Source organism: Colius striatus, chromosome 13 (assembly GCF_028858725.1).
Source record: "Colius striatus isolate bColStr4 chromosome 13, bColStr4.1.hap1, whole genome shotgun sequence".
NCBI lineage: Eukaryota > Metazoa > Chordata > Aves > Coliiformes > Coliidae > Colius > Colius striatus.
In genome coordinates, this window is record NC_084771.1 from 10728534 (window position 1) to 10749651 (window position 21118).

At 43.1% G+C, this 21118-nt stretch overlaps 2 protein-coding genes across 4 annotated transcripts in view; one reads left to right on the top strand and one right to left on the bottom strand.

Moving 5' to 3' along the window:
- Positions 1-1942, bottom strand: part of MTMR8 (myotubularin related protein 8) — a 25490-nt gene extending 23548 nt beyond the window's left edge. For all 3 annotated transcript variants that reach the window (XR_009819682.1, XM_062006909.1, XM_062006908.1), the window contains exons 1-2: positions 1834-1942; positions 185-307 (exon numbers count right to left, since the gene is read on the bottom strand). Coding sequence is in view for 2 of the 3 variants with exons in the window: in XM_062006909.1 (XP_061862893.1) it covers positions 185-307; positions 1834-1857 (147 nt within the window). In the remaining variant the exon portion in view is untranslated. The remainder of the gene's footprint in view (positions 1-184; positions 308-1833) is intronic.
- Positions 1856-20942, top strand: LOC104560318 (protein shisa-1-like). The gene is made up of 3 exons (XM_062007001.1): positions 1856-2226; positions 19496-19713; positions 20458-20942. Exons 1-3 carry the CDS (start codon positions 1856-1858, stop codon positions 20940-20942), a joined length of 1074 nt encoding a protein of 357 aa, XP_061862985.1.
- Positions 20943-21118: the final 176 nt, after the last annotated feature.

The window sequence follows — 21118 nt, forward strand, 5'->3', positions numbered from 1 at the left end:
GGGTTTGAATGCCTCCAGAGAAGGAGACTCCACAGCCCATTTCCTTCCAAAACGTCTGTTTCTGTTAAGTATTTGATATCAAAATGCTATAAAAGACCACTGCAACTTTGGAATTCACAAACCTGTTCATTTAGCATATGAGACATTAAGTAATCTTTAAATAGACTCCAGAATCATGACATACCCATGTTTCTTTTCTGACTGTGGTAGAAGCATCTACGTAGATGAGGTGGGTAGCTGTCAGGTATAACGTCCCACTTGCTGCCTTCCTGTTAGTATAGCGATCTAGTAATTTCACATTTTCAACCTGCAACATAAAGAACATGGGGGAAAAAAAAGAATTTAACTTTGATCAAGGAAATATCTAAGCACCTGTTCAACAGCTGTAACTGCTAAAATATAACTCAGGAAGAAATAAGAGAAAAACATAAAAATTCAAGTCCCTCCTGCAACACTAACTTGGCTTTACACTACCCATTCAAATGATTTGTGCAGCAATCAAAGCCAAAAAGTTTAAGTGGATAGACAAGGTTTAGCACTAGTTTGAACAACAGGATAACTGGATGTGCAGCCAAAGTGATCAGTTTACTACTGTGCAAAGATGCATAAACAATTGCAAAAGGCTGCCCATGGTCAGTATAATCCAAGTGTTCTTCTGAAAGAAACAATCTGCTCCAATCTGACTTCCAGTTGCTTTGTCAATACAAAACAGTATTAGTAGCAGCTTCTTGTAACACATTTCCTGGGCATCTAAGTACATTCTATATAATTAATAAAAACAGCTTTAAAAAGCATCAGTGCAGACATAATAAAATATTAAAGTATTTTACTTCATTTGATTGATTGTCTCCTGGCCTATTTACTTCTTAGTGAAAGTAGATGGATTTTTTCTTTCATCATTAAGCAAAACTAATGGGGGGAAAAAAAAGGAAATAAAATGAAAACAAGGAGTTTAACAGTATATAGCAAAATAGTTCTGGGTACTGAATATGTAAGGTTCCTTACAGGGCCATTGGTCTGGGATAAATCATAGAAAATATCAGCACAGAAACTGGAAAAGTAGAGGTCTTGGCTGTGTCTCCATAGTATGTCATGTACTTTGGTACATATAATTCTTACATCTAATACTGCCCTGTTCCAGGCCACTAAAGACAAGCAGATCCAGCAAAGCACCTTAGGCAACATGGGTAAGGAGCATCCCCTGACCTGACATCCAAAAGAACAAACCAATAACCTGTATTGCAAAACAGTTAAATTTTATAAAACAAAAACATTAAAAAATAATATTTTTTTTAAAAAATCAATCAATGTCTGGGCAGAAAGCTGCCTGAAACAAACACCATTGGTCTTAGCCGTCACGAGCACAGCATTCCCACAGCTCGTTTCACTTGATTCAACTGAAAAGGCATATTTTGATACCCTTCTTTGGACTGTGGGCGTTCTCTGCACTTTGATATAAATGAAGCTTACAGAAATCGTACCCTAAGCGCCTTCTGGTCAGCATCCTTACTAAAAATGTCCTTTCCAGCACAGCGATACAGTACGAAACGTCCATGGCAGCTTTAAGCCTCAAGACTTACCTGTGACCTGTCTGAGAAGTGCAAGGGCCATCACAAACACGTATGGCTTGAAAGAAAGCAAGGACAGCTCGTTTTCTGAAATTACTCGTAACCTTAGCAATTACAAAAACGGCTCGGAAAACACACGGCCCTGACAACGGCCCCAGACGAGCCCCGCCGGCTTCACCTCGGGTGTCCCGCGGGGGGACCGCGGCACACGGCAGCGAGCGCAGCCCCGCGTGTGGGACTCCACGGGACAGCGATGTGCTCTTACCTTCGGAGTGGTGATGTGCTCCATGTCGGCACTGTCCACCTCGCCCTGCCTCACCTCAGCGCTCCCACACAGCCCAGCCCCCGCGCCGCCATTAGCACGGGGCAGCGGCCGTCCCCGCCGCAAACCTCGCGAGAGGCAGGCGAGGCGGCGCCACCGCCGCCATCTTTGGCGAGGGCAGGCCGGCACGGCAGCGCCGGCGGCCGCGGGTCCCGCCGTCGTCTGCACACCTCAGAGGTTCTCTGTCCTGCTGTGGCCCCAGCGCTGCCCCGCTCTCGGCAGGACCCTGCCCTCCCCTCCAAACACGGGCAGACACGAAGCTGTTGTTTTCCAGGAAAAGGTCCATCTTTTCCCCTCAGTGCGCGAGGCCATCGGCTGTGGCACTGCCCTCAATAGGTAGGGGCTGGACACACATTTGGCCACATTAATACTTAGTACAAGCACTTAGGAGAACTAACAATACCTGTTCAGTCTGCTGGTTTTGGCTATTTTAATTTCAAAGCATGCCCAAGCTCAGTCCTGAGCTGATTCACTTGAACTGATTCACCTGCTGCTGCCTCTGCAATGAATATTCATGCTGTCTCCCCAAGCCAAGGGCAGCAGACTTTCCCTAGGTGCTCATTGCAATCCAAGCCCTTAATGTGCTGAGAATTTCACTTCAGGAGGATGACCTTGTATCAAGCCTGAGAATGTACAGGTTTTAATTGCTACATAACGTATGGTATTAGTGTAACACACTGGTCAAGCTTTTGTTACAGATCCCAGTAAGAAAGGCACTTGGACTCCTTAAGGTGTTGATTAAAACCCTGTTCATTAGAGATAACACAATGAAAAAGAGGATAGCAGAGACTGACATTCCTGCAGCTGTATGGTGTGGGACAGACCCCTTCCACCAGCACTACAGCACATACAGCTGTTGTAGGATGCTCTTAGCAGTACGCAGCCCTGGTAATTCCTACTGTTCACACAAAACCACGCTGCTTCACTTCAAGAGTGAGACACATAGGTGGTGTAATCGCTGGGTGCCAAGGAGAACCAGCACAAAGGCTTCTCCATCACAATTAGTGAGGGCAGTGCTCATTAGTTAGGGCTTTGTGTTTGTGCTGCACATCAATCCAGTCATTTTTTCCTGGGGTTTGCAAAAGGATGGTGGCAGTTTACAAGGGGACTCTATAACACTACACAATGTACAACTACACAATGTATAACAGCAGCACTTCTTCCTCCTCTGCCCAAACAAAAGTTCACACACAGAATTTTTTTTAAAAAAGAGGAAGGAATGACCATGTTGAGATGAGGAGTAGAAGGAGTGAAGTAATAGATTTCTCAGCCAGGCGTTATCGTCCTCACAGCTTACTCCCAAACTAATTATTATGACACAGAGATAAATTTTGAGCAGGAATCTGAAGGAATAAGTGGGTGCTGACTTTTTCCAGGGAGCTTTTGTCAATTAGTAGATGGAGCCATGGGTAAAGTACAGAGCAGAACTGGGCTGCTGTGGCTGGCAAATGCTCACAGTGGAGAAACATAATGATTCACCTTAACCTGTGAAAAGTTTGAAAGCAGAGCCAATTCTAACTCACCGTTATCTTAGGTACACTGTAAAGGGGAGAGACGCTACCTGACACAGAACTCACTCCTCTCACCTAATGCAGCAGTAGGTTCGTTGTTCCTTTTTGGGCCTTTCAAGTCCACATCTTATACCAGAAATCTGCATTTACTGAACCGGAGGAGATGAAGCAAAGGGAGGTATCAAAGCAACTTAACAGAGAACTAGGCCACAGATTAAGGCATAACAAATAGATTATGAGTGTATTTGGGGAGCAGGAGGAAATAATGAAATAATGATCAGGTAAGTACACAGATCAATGATGAGTAGGGTTTAAAAAGAGACTTGTCTTGCCTGTTCTCCAGCTGCTTCTGTTCTTTGTTGCTCTGCTCTCGTTTTCAAATATACTTACAAAAGTAAATTTGTTCAGATTCTTTGCTAAGACAAGGTGGAGCTGTGTTTCATACAATTGATCAGGGCTGTAACTAGCTGGAATGCTTTTAAAAAATCAAACTCTGCTGCATTTGCTAAAAAAAAAAACCCAAACCCTACTGCACTAGCTCCATCAGAGTATTCACTCCATAGTAAGAAATAACACAGCTGCTGTGCAAACTGGAGGCACAACAGAGAAAGAATCAGCTGCATTTTCCAGGTACCAGGAAGATGTTTTTAAATTATGAAGCGGAGTAATCAGTAATTCCTGCTTCCAACAGAGTTGTTGTGTTGATGTGGAACAAGAAGGACATGTCACTGCAATGCAGCATCTTCCCTTGAAGGGCTGCAGCATCTCAGCTGAGCAAAATGCATTGAAGGCATCTCCTTTACCATGTTGGTTGTAAACATGTCCATATGGCTCACAGCAGCTGCTGAGGTACTTGGGATGTAGACTGAGCCAGACAGAGCCCTACCAGACACCAGCACACTGCTTCTGGAACTGGTATTCTCTGGAGGCACATGCAAAGAGATCAGCCCTGCACTCATTACAACAGCAGCTTTAGTGAGTATTTTTCTTGGGCAGAGGTTTTTGAACGTCCTCCACTGGATCCAGGGGCACTCAGTGTGTTAAAACTCCGTCTGATGGATGAAGAAAACTGACACAAAGCAGTGAGAGTCTTGTACATGGTCAACGAGACAATGTGTGGCCTTGACTGAACTTCTGAGCACAGCTCACAGTATCTTCAGACTACAGATTTAAGTGACATTTATTTCAGAAATCCCCCCACACTACAGGAACCTCTAATTCTTTTGATCTTACCCCAAGTTCCTTACACTGACATTGATTCTGCCATTCACATGGATGCCACCATCAGATTTGCTTTCATGTTGGGCAGGTTACTGATAGGCTTTCTACTGATAGAACACTGGCTTTCTGAAATTATTTTGCAGTCTGGAGACCAGTTTGAAGACCTTTTTTGCAGGGAGAGGTAAGCTAAATGGTAGGTATGGTGTGTCCAACAACAAGCAACTCCCGTTATCCCATTTAGTCATTCACCATTTAGGAAGTGTTTACAGGCAGCTGAAGTCTACCACAATAAACCCTATCAACAAAACAGTGAAATTTTGTGCAATTCTAATTAAAATTACATTTTGTCTGGGAAACAATTGAGAAAAAGCGATTTATTGTTCCATTTTTACTGAGTAAAGGATGGGAGGGGGCATTGAAAGATGGGAGGAGACATTACCAGAAACCCACATCCATAAGCTCCTGGAATGAGTGGGGAAGGAGTGGTTGAAAAGGGAACCTCATTTACAAGTGTTAAAATGGTGTCAAAACATACAATGAGATGGTGGGTTTCCATACAATTCAATAACCAGTTCCAGTCAGTATGCATGCAGTCCTGCCCAGGTACTGGAGCCTGTCATTTTGTAAGCAGACAGCATAATGTATCTGCATAGCCAAGTCTATTGCTGGTGCACTCAGGTCAGTTGAATGACACTAGGCATGAATTTCACCTTCAGAGTTAGTTTTTCCCACTTTAATGACACTCAAGAAATAGCTGTCTCAAGAAATAGCCTTAGGGAGCACAGACTTTGCCCATAGTTTAGAATTTTGACTGTCACAAATAGAATCTGTAGTATCTATCCAGAGAGGAAAAATGTAAAAGTAGCTTAATTGAGGGAATATGAGGCTGCTGAGAAGCATGAAAACAGATCTGGGCATGGACTCCTGCAAACTTTAACCCTTGGGCTTATTCCAAAGGGCCTTTTGGTGGGAATTTTTTAAAGTGTGTTTAGATATCATGAGATGGTGTCAGGGTCCTTATGTGATGAGTTGCATGATTACAGCTTCTGATAAGAGACACAGTATTTATGCAACTAATGAGCTTCCTCTGAAGGTTTAGAAAATACCTCATGCAAAAAATCTGTAGTGTTCTTCACAGCTTTTTCTGCTTACATCCTGTGATGATTTTAGTGCCATGTGTCTGAGTTGTGACTCCAAACAGGCTCCAAGCAATCTACATGCACGAACCATCCCTCTCCTCTGCTAAATTCAGTACAATCAAACGGAGCAACTCAGGTGTCCCTGGTATTTTTAGACTCTCCAGTTGTGTTGCTTTGCTCTAGATTAATAATCTGTTAGCAATGGGGCTGTGGGACAGCACCTCCAACCTGCTTAAAGTCAGAAGGGTTTTGGTTAATTAAGGCATCAATTTGCAGAGACGGAAAATCACTACGGAGATGTGAAACAAGGAAATATTCAGTAGGGTGGGTTTGGGGTTTTTTCCTTGCTGTTGCTGTGGCTAGATGATTTTAATGGAAAGAAAACAATAACAGCTTTGATGAAATCACCTGACAATGTCCACTTCCAGCAGAGTTCAGGAAGCCTACTGATGAAGGCATAGTTTCATCTGCTTTGTTCCTCTTGGAACTGAAATGAATACTTGTCTAACAGTTCATATAGTGAAGTTTCTTCTCTTTTCTAATGAATAGCCAGGAGCAGGTTGTGATGTTTCTCTGATGCATTGTTTTGGGGTGTGGGTTTTTTTAAATTATTCTGTAAGATTCTTCTTACTGCCTGGCAATTTGAGCTGCATTTCTTGGGGTTTAATGGTCTTACATTAAGTGGTATTGTTTCTACCCTATGAATAGAAACAATGTCCCTGAACATCACAGGGCATGCTCCTGTAAAAGTTACTTGCTGCCTGAGCTTGAGAAAACAGATCCAAATCTTAACTTTTGCAAGGAGCTGAGTTACTGAGAGCTCACTTGCATGAACATCTGTGGAATGGGACCATGAGAGAAGTCTGAGCAAGGCCAAAGAAGACGTGTTTACAGTTTCAGACAAATCTCTGTAGATAATGTTTTGCAGTACGTGTCTGTCTGTGCAGAATAAAGACCCTCAGTCTTCAAACATCACCGATCCTGGACTTCCCTAAGGACACTGAGCTATTCTCCCTCACCTTGCTGTCAAGTGGGAAAGTTGTTTCCTGGATTTTTGGTTTTTTAGCACCTTCCATTGCACACTGGGCTCCAACTTGGATTAGAGCTCTGTATGAATGAATGAATGACTGAGAGCTGGGCAAAGTTTTCTTCCCCATGGCATTGTGCTAGTTATCTGAGGGCTGGATTTGTGGGTCTGTCTTGCCACATCTGGGAACAGGGACACTGAGACCTCTTACACAATTTTAAAAAAAGAGATCCAATTGAATTAAATCCAAAGCAGTGCAGGTATTCTATAGGCTTCTGACAGGTACTGTTTCTCTAGTGTACGACATCATTAACAAAACACAAGTCATCCACTGCATTAAGGTATGTATGGCAGAGAGACTGAACAGACATACTGGTTCCATACTAACATTTCAAGGTCTTACACTCTTTGTGCTGGCACAGAGAGCTCTGATCCAGTCAAGCTTGTTAGCAGTTGCAAAATAATTTCTAACTATTTTTCTTTGATGAAATGGAGTTGTTCTTTGAGACAGGGCTCAATCCATTGTGACAAGGGGTGAATTATATACCTCTCCACAAGCTATTGAAAACTGTCAGAGGGAATGTGGATGTGGGTTTAGGAAAGCTCTTGAAAACATGCTAAGAACTGTACCATATGAGGAAGGAGAGCAAGGGTGGTACTTCAATGCAGTGTGATATTAGGATGTTTGCAACACCTGGAGAACTGGGATGGTGGTTGGCAAATGACAGAAAGGGATGTAATTCAGGACTGGAGCCAGATTCAGGCTTTACTTGGCTGCAGACAGAACCTCCTCTGAGGTTCTCCCCTGCCATACTTTGAAAATTGTTTTTCCCAGTTGTAGTGAAGCTCAAATTCCAGTATCTATGCATGCATTATGTATGCAGTAGCATTTCAGTGAGAAAATTAGGTAGACCTTTTCCTCAGGCCCAGCTTTTACTCAAGGGTAAACAAAGGGGCTTTTGGAGATAGTTTCTTGTTAGAGATCAAATTATGGAGGGATGTCTCTAGAGCTTGCAACGGAAGAAGTACTTTAGGATTCTTCTGTGCCATCTCTCCAAGAGCCTCTTTCTATATGTTGTGTGTATGTGTGGATTTGACTCTCTTGTTTAATTACAGTTCTAAGGATCTTACTCAGGCTTCATTTCCCACTGTAAAGAAAAGGAAGTTTAGGCTGCACTTTTTCCTTCCAGGTGGCTGCATAAATTTGCTCATTTTTAAAAAGTGATCGATTTTTTTATTGTGAAATCATGCACTCATGTAGTCAGTGTTCCTGAGTTGAGTCATCCCATTGCCAGGGGAAGCACCCTAGGGAACAAAGAGGAACAACTGCAGGTTGTCACCAGCAGTGTGTGGAGTGGTTAAACTCACTGAGTGATAGTAAATGACAGCAAGATGACTTTGTACTTACACATACAAAATACAATATAGTCTGGTGAAATCTTTGGTGGTTTTATGTATAGGAACAATGGCAAACTTTAAGGGAAGGCAAACTGAATGTATGTTTTTCCTACTATCTCTAAAGACAGACAACTCATACCTTCTTCCCATGGGGCTCTAACTGAAGTGTCACAAGACTGCTTTCACTGAGGAGCGATAGAAGAAGCAGAGGAATGGTGTATCCCGTTCATCTCTTCATCAGCTTTGCAGTTTGTTTTCAGTAGAAATCTTTCCTCTTTATCTCTCTTCTGCTGAACCCAAGCTAGATACTTTGAAGGCCACAGCAATTCAGTTGCTCATCAGCAGAGGAAGCCTAAGTCTAGTGCTTGTATTTCATTTTCCTGGACCATCTTGGCTTAGTCATCTATCTACAAAGTTTAAATGGAAACCAAAAAGATGCAGAAAAGCAGAAAAAAAGTGACCTTGCAGCCCATGGATGACGATTATAACTGAAGAACAAAACAAAACTGAGGAAAAATCCAATGAGGTTTCTTTCCATACAGATGAAAAGTAGCTCTTTATTCTGTTCAGATTGCAAGATATGTGTAATAAAGCTAGTCTGTAACATTTGTTTCTCTAAATTCAGTTTAACCACTTGAAGGAGAAACTGGGAAAATGGGGGTTTTATACACGTGTGTCAGAAATGCCACCGGTGTTTTTTAGTACTGTGCTCAGAACATGCTCTCTGCCAGAGGCAGAGCACAACCAGCCCCCACACACTTCTGCAAACTCAACTCTGACTTGCAACAGCCTTTATTGCAGTCTCAAGGCTCAACGGCACACTACAGTCCTGACCTAAGATATCCTCCTCTGGGGAGTGTGCCCATGACAACAAATCACTCCATTGGCTGACACTTCTGCGTTTGGGAAAACATCACCCAGACGAGGTTAAAAAATTAATTCCTATAAAACATATGCCTCAGTTGAGCAGCTGAAGACTGGCTCTTCAGTCTTACAATTCTACTTGTCTCTGTCACATCTTCCTGTCCCACCAGACTGTCTATGCAGCAGGTTATTTCTGCCTTACAGCAGACCTCATGAATTTGTTAGAATACCAAAGTGGAACAGTGGAATAAACACACAAAATCTCATCCTAGAGTTCTGGTTTCATTAAGTGTCAGTGAGTTCCTATCACACTTGCCTAGGTAACAAGTCAAGGAATGGGCTCACCCCACAGCTATTTCTGCACACTCAGCCCAGACACTAATAATGAATGAAGACATGCAACCCCTTCATTTCAAATGTGCAACCTTGTTACTATCAGAGGGAAGCCAGAACCACGATAGATGTCTTGATCTGAAAACAAGGCAATGGCACTGCTGGTTTTGCAATTGAAATTCATGCAATACTTGTGTTGATTATCATGCAAGGAAAAAAACGGGCTCCAGCTTGGGCTTGCCTCACTTTGTTCTTTCTAGATGGCTGACAGGAGAAAAGGGTTGTAAAATTGCTGCTAATGGGACACATAAATACATATGGCAAATGGGAAAAAATGAGCTATTTTTATCTTCTCTGTCAAAGAAATTAAAGATTTTTAGGTTAAACCTTCAACTGAAGAGATGCTTTAGCATGACCAAGAGCTACAAGTAAGCTGTACATTCTGAAAATACCTCGAGGCTGCACCCCTTCCCTTCTCACCACCTCCAGCAATGGCTGGACCAGAAAATGGGGATGGACCTGGCTGTTGCTCTCCAACCTCTGTGTCTGCACTGGGGCTCTCTGGCTCTAACTCTGCCATCATGCAACATCTCTCCTTCCAAGGAGGAAGCTGAATGTAAAAGCAAATTTTATCAGCTATATGTGTTCCACTCTCATTAGGGTAGCTGGGGAGAACAGGGGTCTGGGCAATCTTGCAAGGGCTGCTGGTTTCTCAGTCCCTGGCACCCGCTGGTAGAAGAGGACACAGAGAGGATTTCATTGCTCAAACACAAGAGCAGAGTTATATTCTTTGAGAGAAGAATCATAACTTTTCAGGCCTCTGACATGTTACTGGTGGGTATTTATTAGTTTGTTTGAGACAAAAGGATCAGCTAGGAGATCCCACAACTAATTCCTAGTGCACCCTAACATATGAGCCATTGTAGGTCTGGTCTAACAGCCTGAGTTAACCCTTCAGGACAGATATCTCTCAGATAGATGGAAAATGAAGGGCAAATGCACAGAACACAGGCTAAACTTCAAAGCCACACTTTAATTTGTTACTTTATATTTTTCTCACTGATAATTTTGCATTATAGCTGAGATCAGTTAGCAAGAAAAGAAAGGCTTTGAGCAGGAGACTAAAGTAATACATGACAGAACTGTTCGATGTTTTAATGTTTGGGGGATTTGGACCCTTCTCTCTGATGCCAGCTGGGGAGAATGAAAGCCTTTTCTTTGCATTAGATGAAAATGAAAACATCACTTATAAAAAGTAATGGTCAAACTGAAAGGGGTTCAGATGTTCACCTTGAGGTTTGGCTTTGATTAAGCATCCAGAAATACTAATGCCTCTTCAAATGATCTGAACCTCTTGGTAATGAACACAGCACGGAGGACACAAGATTTCTTCAGCATTCTCTAGTATTCCTTGGGCATAGGAGGATAGGGAAATGTGGTCACTTTGCTCCCTTTTCTACTCAGAAATCATTCAGAGAGGCTCTTGGTGATGAAGCAGAAATGCAGAGTAAAAATACAAAATGAACTGAACTTTTCTAAATATCTAGAGAGGCTTGGCTTCTGTGAGGGCAACACTTTGGTTTACTGTTAATCTTCCTCAAATATTTCCCCTTGCCTAAACACCAAGAGATCGGTTTTAATGTAGGTGCCAGTGTTTGTAGTTCAGTCACTTCCCAGCTGCCTCTCCTTCCTGATCTATCTGTGCATGCAGAACTCACAGGTTTGTGTTCACACAGGTATTGTCCAGACATTTGAGGCCTCTAGGGCCAAATTCATGCCATATGTAACTTTGAGGGAAATGGAGAGAATGGCATCAGAAAAAGTTTTGAACCCTGTTGTATGACACAGTTTTGTACCTTGATGGGTTCTGCTTTTATTACAGTCTGCATGGCAGAGCTGTAATTTGAAACAAACCTCATTCAGCTTTGCAGGGTTTGCTCACACATTGTTCTGGGAAAAATCCAGACAAATAGCCTGGAGGCAGCAGGGTCTGCAGCTTGTGCTCACAGGCTTTACCTCTGGGGTCTTACCAGACCTCAAGACCCAGTTTCATGGTTTACACTCTGAGACGTCCACAGGGTTATTGCTGACCACCCCTGTGCTATGGCCTGAGGGATCTTGCCAGTGCAATCACAAAGACAAAAGAGATTAAAATGAGGGATTGTGACAGGTGGTCCCCAAACCACAAGCCAGCGAAGATAAAGCCAATTCCACAGTGAATGCTTGAGTGGCACACGGTCTGCCAGCAAATTCAAAGCAGTGATAAGTGACTGATGGCATATAAGGTTTCTCTCAAGTGTCAGAGCAATTGCAGAACTGCCAAGCAGATCACAACCTGTGTCTGTAGAATGTGTGAAAGTGTCAAGAGAGACAATCACAAGAGACATCAAAGTAATTTCAAGAAAGAAACAAGCAGTAACCAGAAAGCACTATGAAGACTTGTATCATGAAACAGAAGAATGAGTTTTGCAATGGACATCTAAATCACTGCTTAATTTAATCCCCAATGCAGTGCCTACAGGCTAAGCACAGCACTGGGATTGACCTGTTCTAGGTCATTCATCACAGGCTTTAACTGTCTTCAGCAAAGCCCCTGGGTGACACGGTGGCTTTGAAAGGTTTGCCTCTTTGTTACTTTGTGTATTTTCTTCCTTTCTCTGAGACTAAATCTGGAACTTGCAACCATTGCATCCCAAACCTCCACTTACTACATTGCCTTGATCCTGTAGAAATTTTAAATAGAAAGTGACTTTGAAAGGCATCTACCTTATCCCAGGATGTGTTCCTGCATGAAATTATCTAGAAATGGTCTTGTCTTTATTTTCAATGTTTCAAGTGTTCTGTCAGACTTTCAACATATTACTGTGGGTATCACCTTGATAAATACAAGCCTATTCTGTGTGCTTCCACCTCTCCTTGAGTCTTCCCTGCTGACTCCTTATTCTCCTTCCTATTCAGCATAAAGTTTCTGTATTTTCAACATCTTCACAGCCTTTTCCTCAAGCAGTTTCCAAAATATTTGTGACTGGTCTTTACCTTTTCTGCCATCTCTCAGTTGTTATGAAAATATTCACTCCCATTCTCTGCTAGCCCATAAAAGCCTCCAGCTTCTTAAAACTTCAGTGAAACACCTATGTGGAAGTTTTTGCACTTTCCATCTTCCTCTTTAAGAGAAGGTCCTAAGTAAACACTCCCCAAGTTAGCTCCTCCTAAAGGCATGGTCTGTTGCATGACTCACAATACACTGACAGATGTAGCTCACAATAAGCTGACCTCCCTGCTGATCTGTAGTCCCATTGTTTTGTTGTACTCCTCAGTCAGAATGCTTCTGTATTATTTTATACTGTATATTCTGTATTATTTTATACAGCCCCTTGCACAGTTTCTTTGACTGACAGGTATTACACACACAGAAATACAAATGAAATCACTATTCCATAGCCTAACAGACACCCTGTCAGGGTTTCTTCCTAACCATGCTCTGGTGAACCCAAATGCCCGCAAAGACCTTGAGTTAAGCTTATGAAGCATGATTTATGCTGTCATGATACCTCACAGTGACACGACTTCAGCTCAGACATAATGCCAATCCTCTGATAGCAGTCTTTTATACTTAGCTAGAAAATGTCTACTGCAGAAAAATTCAACAGAAAATAATAAGAGCCCAAGGGGTCAGTCACTCATCCAGTTCAGAGCTGGAGACTTTAAGAGCGGGTTTTCCTGTGAGATTTTCAGCATTTCAGGCTTCTAATCCTTTAAACTCTGAAGCAGCTGCATCTGAAAAAAGAAAGGGAAACTTACAACTAAAAAAACCAAAATATCCAGACTTGTTTGAACTCCAAACACATTGTTATTTGAGTTGGCAATGAAAGTTTGGATCAACTTTTAGTGTTTGATTCTTAGGTTTCATCCCCAACAGCAGCATTGTTCAGCATTGCCTGGGCCTGATCTTTACACAGTCAGAGCTCACCCGGATCCTTCTTTACACAGACTGAGCTCTGGCAGCTCCTGCTGACTCCGGAGGAAGCTTGGAGGCCTAGTGCACTCTTGAAAATCAGGCCTATTGTGTAAGAACAATCAAGAGCATTCAGGCTGAACAACTGTTCAAAAAGCACACCTCTGTAAATCACCACCTCTGTAAGTTCTGCCATTCTCTTTTCTAGTGTCCACTTGTAATAGGTGGTTTGGGTTTTTAGGTTAGGAGGGCCACTGTCCAGCCTTTTGCCGACATCATTCCAGAGGGAAGAGCCCAGCAGGGAACACATGAACACCTGCTTCCTCCCTCAAAAGACTTGTGGTAGCAAAAAGCAGAAATGCAATTGGAAGAATCAGACAGAATTTCAAGGGTTGGAAGGGGCCTTGAAAGCTCATCCAGTGCAAGCCCCTGCCACAGCAGCACCACCTAGAGTAGGTCACACAGGAACTCATCCAGCTGGGTTTGAATATCTCCAGAGAAGGAGACTCCACAGCCCATCTGGGCAGCCCCTTCCAGTGCTCCCTCACCTCAACAGGGAAGAAGGTTTTCCTTGTGTTTCTTTGAAACCTCTTCTGTTCCAGCTTGTAGCTCTTGCCCCTTGTCCTGTCATTGGATATCACTCAGAACAGCCTGGCTCCATCCTCCTGACACCCACCTTTTACCAGGAGTAAGTGGGCTGTCAGTCTAACTCAAGGAAAATTCAAGACCTAGATTTTTACTCAAGTCTATTGGAAATAGCTGGTTCAGTCAAAATAGAATGCCATAAAGAGGACTAGTGGTGTTAAATCCACTGATGTGAGACACCTCTGTCTCATTCTCTTTGCTGAAGAGGCTGAACAGTACTGACTGGTTTCAGTATTTCTTGGTTTTGTTTTTAAAGAGGTGGCAACACAGAAAATGAGAATGTAAACTATAGGCTCTATTTAGATTTTTGTGACTAGGCAAGCCATGACACGTGGATCATGTAGGACTGTGGGTATTAGGTGTACACAAAACCAATTGTAACTACATATAGATCAAAGACAGCCGTGTCATCTTTTTTGTGCACCTCTCAAAGCAGAATGTGAATGTGCTTGTTGTCTTTTTTTTTACCTCTTTGTTTTTTGGTTTTTTTTTTTTTGCTGGTGGAGCATTTCTGAAATGGAAACTCACTTAAATTTGCATCTCTCTTTAAAAAGAAAACCAGCTAACCTGCCTAAAAAGAAGGAAAAAACAAGTAAATGAAGAGCCCTAAGGAGAGTTGGCTACTCCAGCCAGCACAGTCCATTCTGAATGCTCCACAGTGTCTGCTCTGGCATCATTCTAACCTGCACTCCCATTGATAAAGTAAAGCCCAGCATCAGCAGGATGCTGCTAACAGCAGCATGCAGCACTACAGCCAACCAACAGGCTCCTCATAGGCAGGAACTGGCTCTGTATAAAACATGCAGAGATTGTGTCCCTTTTTAAACTTATAAGCTTACAGTTCTGCTAGTTTTCTTTTAGAGAGGCAGGGTACATTTTTACAGATACTATTGTTGATTCACTAGTCTGTTTTCAACTAAAATCTAGCCAAAGCATTTAGACAACAGATGAAGTCATGCAAGCCCACATTAGAGAGCTATTTTCTCAGTAACAGAAGGACACCTTGGTACTGCATCACAAAAGAAAACCTGACACCAGGTTTAATTAAATCCCTATGTTCAGAAAACAGTTGATACTGCAGCTTTGTCTTCTTCATTATTTTAAAAGCTCAAGTAATTATTAGCTTCTCCTGAGTTTCCTCATTACAATGTCAGAGAATGGATTTTGCTAAGTATCCTGGTTCAAGGATGACACCTCTTCACTAATCAGCCTCTAGTAATGACTTGCAGAGAAGGATGTGTACTTGCCCATCACCCTGGCACACAAGCCTCCTGGCTCTACCCTGAATTACTGTCTTGTCTTCTCCTGCAGTCTTCACTTTCTTAATTATAACGTAATAAAGCAATACTACCATAATTACTAATAAAGAGGCTCTTGGTAAAGGACAAATCTTCAGTTAGCAAGCAGTTGCTGTAGGGAGCTAGCTGTCTGCATCATATAGAGCCAGAATTAGGAGACTGGTCTATGGGATTGTCACTTGTTAGCACCAGACTGTGTGCCAGGAATATCTCCCTCCAGCTGTGTTACCCTAATGTCAGCAGAGAATTAGGCCTCAAAAGCTTAGTGAGAACAGAAGTGCTCAGTGGGATGTGGCAGCATTGTTTTTCAGTCCCACGAGGTTCTCAGTTTAGGCTCAGAAATCCTTCAGTGAAACTAGCCCAGCAAGTCTTCCTCTCTAGCCAGTGAGCTTCTCCACCCCAAGCCTCTTCCCTCTAAATCACAATCATCAGTCTTTCCTGAGCCTCGTCTCCCACCATGATTCTTCTGCCCTATCAGACACTGTCTCCCTCTTCCCTCAAGCTCATCCATTAGGGGACTACATCTGCATGGACAGTACAGGGTGAGACAGGCTTTAAAGCAGCCATCTCAGGTAGCAGTTGATTTCTAGCTTAGGCTGAACTCCATGATTTTGTACCAGACTCCCAATTCACATCACAATTCAGTCTCCCAAGTCTGGTTCCCTGTCTGCTTCTCTCTCTCTGGTTTATTCCTTGTTTCCTTGCTTAGATAGGTCTGATTGTCTCTTTCTTCACCTATGAGTCTCTCTGACTTTCACACTCAACTAGCTGCTTCCCTCTTCTGACAATCTTTCAATGTGCACAAGAGAAGTGGGGAGATGAGGGCAAAGGAGGTTGCTGTATATTCATCAGCTAAGTGGAAACCTTCATTCCCTGAAGCTCTCTGTCCTTCACCATACATCTGCACTCAAACGTGTTAAAATGTTCAGAGGAATCACGAGTTGCAGAGGGCCCCTCAGCCTCCCAGCCAACAGCTAGAGGCAGGTGCCACTGATGATGCAAACTCACGCACAGTAAAAATAAAGTCTATGGAGTGCCTGGCTATCTGTCATTGAATATTTGAGTAATTTCTCATAAGCATCATTCACTCAAGAGCCATGCTCATAAAATACAAACAGCTAAGTTACTGTAGGGCATTCTCATTGTGTCTCTTACATCTCCCTGTTATTTTATTTAGGGCCAGCACAATGCTGATGTCAGATGGAAGGGGCACATGCAGCATCAAGAGAGAATTGCTCAGCATCTTACATGGTCTGACCATTGCACCGTTAGCAGAGAGGGATTAGTTCTTCCCTTGTTCTGTATTGAACATTCATTTGGCCTTGAGAAATGACAAGAAAATACCTGAAATCCGGTGGCAGAGTTCAACCTTCAACATTATAGATGATTGTAAAGTGGTGATACTGAACAGTGGTCCTGAAGGGAAGGCAACGCAGCTGCAAGTCGGGAAGTTTCCCATTTGTGCTTTCTGCTTAGAATGACAGGATGTTAAAGTCATGCTGCCAAAATAAAATGCATGACAGAGAATGTACATTTCCCTAAATAAGAGAAACAACCCTCACATGGAAAAAAAAGGAGTTCTCTCTGAGGGCTATTTCCATGGCAACTTGTAAATTCAAAGCTCAAGCTGTTTTGGCTGCAGGGATATTCAGAAAAGGTTACAAGATTGTTTGTTGTTGTTAATAATGGGAAACCATCATCGGTGTCCTCTCATGCAAAACAGGCTACATTGCTTTTGTTTAAGACTTCCCCAAAGCTGGCAAAGAACAAGTATGAAAAAATTCAGCCTGGTAAAGGACAAACTAAGAAAGCTGAGAGTGACTGAACATAAGGAATTCCAATAGAAATTTACTCATCGTTCAGCCTTGCAGTTCAGAATCAGCATCTCAATATGTCCATGTAGCCCTTTTTGTCCTGTTAAAATTCAAAGTGGGTCATAAGTTATGTAAACATATACAATTTTTATGCACAATTCTATTTGTCTGCCTCTGCAGTGGTTAAGTGGACATCACAGCCCAGAGCAGTCTATGACAAAATAAAGATGAGAGATTTTGAATCAGGAAACAAATGTCCCTGGAACACACACAAACACACATGCAGACCCTGAACAGGAACGCTGCATTTAGTTTCCAAGAGTTTATCCCTGCTAAGTGAGGTAGCATAATCCTACTCAAGGAAAAAACAATATATGACCATGTTAAAGGCAGTGTACATTCGGAGAGAGGCAATCATGTAAAGGCAGCCATCACTCAAAGTGTTAATGCAATTAACAACTTCAGGAATTTCTTAGCATTTGAATACCTGACTTAGCAGGTGTCTTTATACTCTTGTAAGTGGAAGATGGGAGGAGATAATTGCATCCTGTTATCTTTACTGAGCTACATTTTGTTATGATGAACTCTGCAAAGTGCTAAGCACAAGCATAAAGTCTGTCTGAGGCTGCTTTTTTTCCCAGGACAACGAAAAATAAAAGTTAGCATTCAGTTTGGCCCAGTAATGCTGAGGTTGAATGTATGAATAAACTAGAATTTGCCTTGAGGCAAATATAGCTTTGAGTTTAAAGTATCACTTCAGTGCTTTGTCCAATCCAAGACAGCACCTCTGTCTGTCTTTTAAAGAGTGTCAGGGCTTCTCAGTATTTTCTAGATTGTGCCTGTGGATTTATAGGATTAGGTCCTATGCAGTCAGCCAACCTTACACTTGCAGAGCTGAAAAGCAGCAGGGCAAAATACATATCTCACTGGGCTAAGCAGCATTTGGAAAGGTCTCTAGTTCTACACAGAGATTTAATGTAACATTTCTGAACCCAAGGATCTATTTGACCATGTTTCCCAAAAAGCCAATTAAAAAATGACGCAGGAAAGGTGACTGACTGGCAAAGGTGATGAGTGCTGGTGTCTTTGGCAGATTACCTAGTTAATAAAGCATGAATGCACAAGCTGTTATCTAATACTAAAAAAAAACCATCATCAGAAGTGGGATAATTTTCTGCAAGTATTTCTAAAAGTTTGCACCATTGGAAGGTCTCCCTCTACAATCAGTGGGAACCTGCTTTTGTGTACAGTCAAGAACATATTTTGGAGTCCTCAAGCAAGCTACAAATAGTATAAGGCATTACCAGGATATTGGTTCAAAAGATATTGCACTAACTCCCTGCTTTTCCAACAGTTTCCTTCCTCACTGCAGTTAAGAACAGACTAATCATGCTTCAGACGTGGATCTTTCTAATATATACAGTTGTAAAACTCATAAGGGGACAAAGATCACAAATGGTCTGGGTTTATTTTTAGTTCAAAGATGGAAATGTCACTATCACTCCTGTCCTGCTATGGGGGTCTTTGTAACACTGTAGGATTTTCCTCTGTAGATGAAACTTCTAGAGATCTTAAAATAGGTGTTTTGTCCCCTGAAACACACTTGCACTGTGTGCAGGGAAAGCAGAAGTGCAAAAAATCTTTTTAAACTTTCAGCCTCTAGAATTCAGCCAGAGAGACAGAAATTAGATCAACCTCGAGCTTTCAAAGTTCTTTTTTCTGATTAAAATCTTCTTTGCATTTATATAATTTATTACCCATGTTCAACGAGGTAAAAATTACCTTGATATCAATTTGTACCAATTAGACTTTAGAGCCCACTAGAAGCTGCTCTGGAAATTTTATTTCACATATGTGAGAAATGTGTTGTCCCCTGCTCAGTCCCCAGCATCTCACCTCTGATGCTCCAGCTACGGATGAGCCCCTGAAGGAGTGAAGCTTTGGTTCCTGGATTGTCCTGGGCTTTCTGTATCCCTTAAGCCTTCCTAAGGGTGCCCAACCAGGAGCATGAGATGTGCCATTTATGGCAGGAACCAGTGGCTGCTCCCTGCAGGAATAGAGAGAAATGAGGAAGGTGGAGCTGGAGTAGCTGCAAATGGTTTTCAATTAGTGGGTCCTTCTTTGTTGCTGTAAAGAGAGGGGATTAGAGGCAGGTCACAGGCCAAGAGATAAAACCTCCTGAAATAGGAGCTTAGGCAGTGCCTGGTGGGCAGCCGGTGGTCTGGGAGCACAGCACTCGCAGCTGCCTGGGCTGGCGTGTGCCTGGCCTTTGAAAAGAGAAGGGAGGGAAAGGAAAAGGGCAGTGTGGGCCAAGTGGCTATCAGTGAGACACCCTGCGTGACCTGCCATGGCAAGGGGGGTTCTCTGTGCCCTACTGCTGCTGCTGGCCCTGCCGTGCAGCCCTGGGCAGGCTGGGGAGTACTGCCACGGCTGGACTGACAGCCTGCAGCGCTGGCACCGCGGCTTCCAGTGCCCCGAGCGCTACGATGGCCCGGAGGCCACTCTGTGCTGTGGGACCTGCAGCTTGCGCTACTGCTGCTCGTCCCGAGAGGCCCGCCTGGACCAGGGCCGGTGCCCCAGTGACCAGCAGCAGCCCAGCCCCAGGCCTCCAGTGCCAGGTAAGCTTCCTGCGCTCAAACAGATGGTGGGGGGCAGATCAGATGAGATTTCTTCTCTGGTAGGAACCTTCCCTTGGTGGCATCAGACAGATCCTCTGTTTCTCTGTCCTTCAGAGCTCTGAGCTGTAACCACAGCAGCAGGGAGGTGTGGAGCCTTGGCACAGCATTCGTTTTGGTGGCTGCATGCACCAGAGCCACTTGGTGCCCTTCAGTGGGATGAGGAAATAACTTGGGGCTTCACTCAAAACAGTTTTCTATCAGTCCTACTCTTCAGAAAAACCTCTAGGCTACTAACAAAGTAACCTAGTAACACCTCTGATGTTCATATCTCTGTGTACTGTTAATGTCCTATTAATGCATGTGGGTACCTCTGAGTAACGTTCTGTACTTAATTTCAGGCTTATAAAAATGTTTCTAGCCAAAACCAGCTCCCATAAGCAACCCAACAGCAGTTTAGGCATTAATTGTAAAAGTCAACAGGAGCCATGACATCTGAGCACTGGAACAGCTCTTGCCATGGATATTAATGGCAGATGCTATACAACTGACTGGTCTCACCCTCTGTACTTCAGGCTCTTTACTTGCCAGTTTCTAATCTTCTTGCTGCACCAAGAGAAGAGTTCAGAGAGAAACTACTCTGGCCTGCTTCCAGGTGCATGCATGCTTTAAGGAACAGAGAAAAAACATATAACCTAGAATATCTCATGAATGAGTGGTTGGCTAATGTCATTCTTGCATTTTCAGTGCCTGTGTACCTGCCATTCCTCCTTGTTGGGTCTATATTTGTGGCGTTTGTTGTTGGCGGTGCCTGTGTTGGAATTTGCTGCTGCAAATGCTTAAAATCCCAGGATGAGGTACAGCCAAGTGGACTTGCACCTGGCCAGACCTGGCTACTAGAACCTGAGCTTCCTTCTCGCCTCTCCAGTTCCAGTTCTGCTACCAGAAGCTCCCTGAGTAGTGCTCCTCAGACCAGCAACATCTGCATGACTCTAGCTCCATCGCTTCCTATCATCGGGTTAGCTGAAGACAGCCGGTTCTTAAGTCCTCTACCTCCCAGCGGACAACTCCTCCACCCTTCACACACTAACCACAGAATCCCAACTGATCACACTGCAATCATGGCTCCAGCATCTTTCCTTAAAAGAACAATTTACGGACACAGTGCTAACGCCTCCCCTCTTGGGTTAACGCAGGGTGACCAAATGATGTACTCCCAAGGCCACGTCTGAGGGGATGACACATCAGCATACGGCTTTAACTAGATGCTACTTTCCTATTATAAAAAGTAGTTTGGGACTGAAAGGAGGACTTTCAAACATTTGATGCTAGCAGAAAGTGCATCATATCTTTTTGTTTTTACAGCTCTGAAGATAACATTTTAGAACTTATTTTAGGTTCTTTACAT

Excerpts from the sequence above, each read along its gene's own strand:
- LOC104560318 (XM_062007001.1), top strand. The coding sequence starts at position 1,856 with ATGTCGGCACTGTCCACCTCGCCCTGCCTCACCTCAGCGCTCCCACAC. Across the intron at positions 2,227-19,495 it reads TGTGGCACTGCCCTCAATAG|CCCTGGGCAGGCTGGGGAGT; the intron begins GTAGGGGCTGGA and ends CCTGCCGTGCAG. Across the intron at positions 19,714-20,457 it reads CCCCAGGCCTCCAGTGCCAG|TGCCTGTGTACCTGCCATTC; the intron begins GTAAGCTTCCTG and ends TTGCATTTTCAG.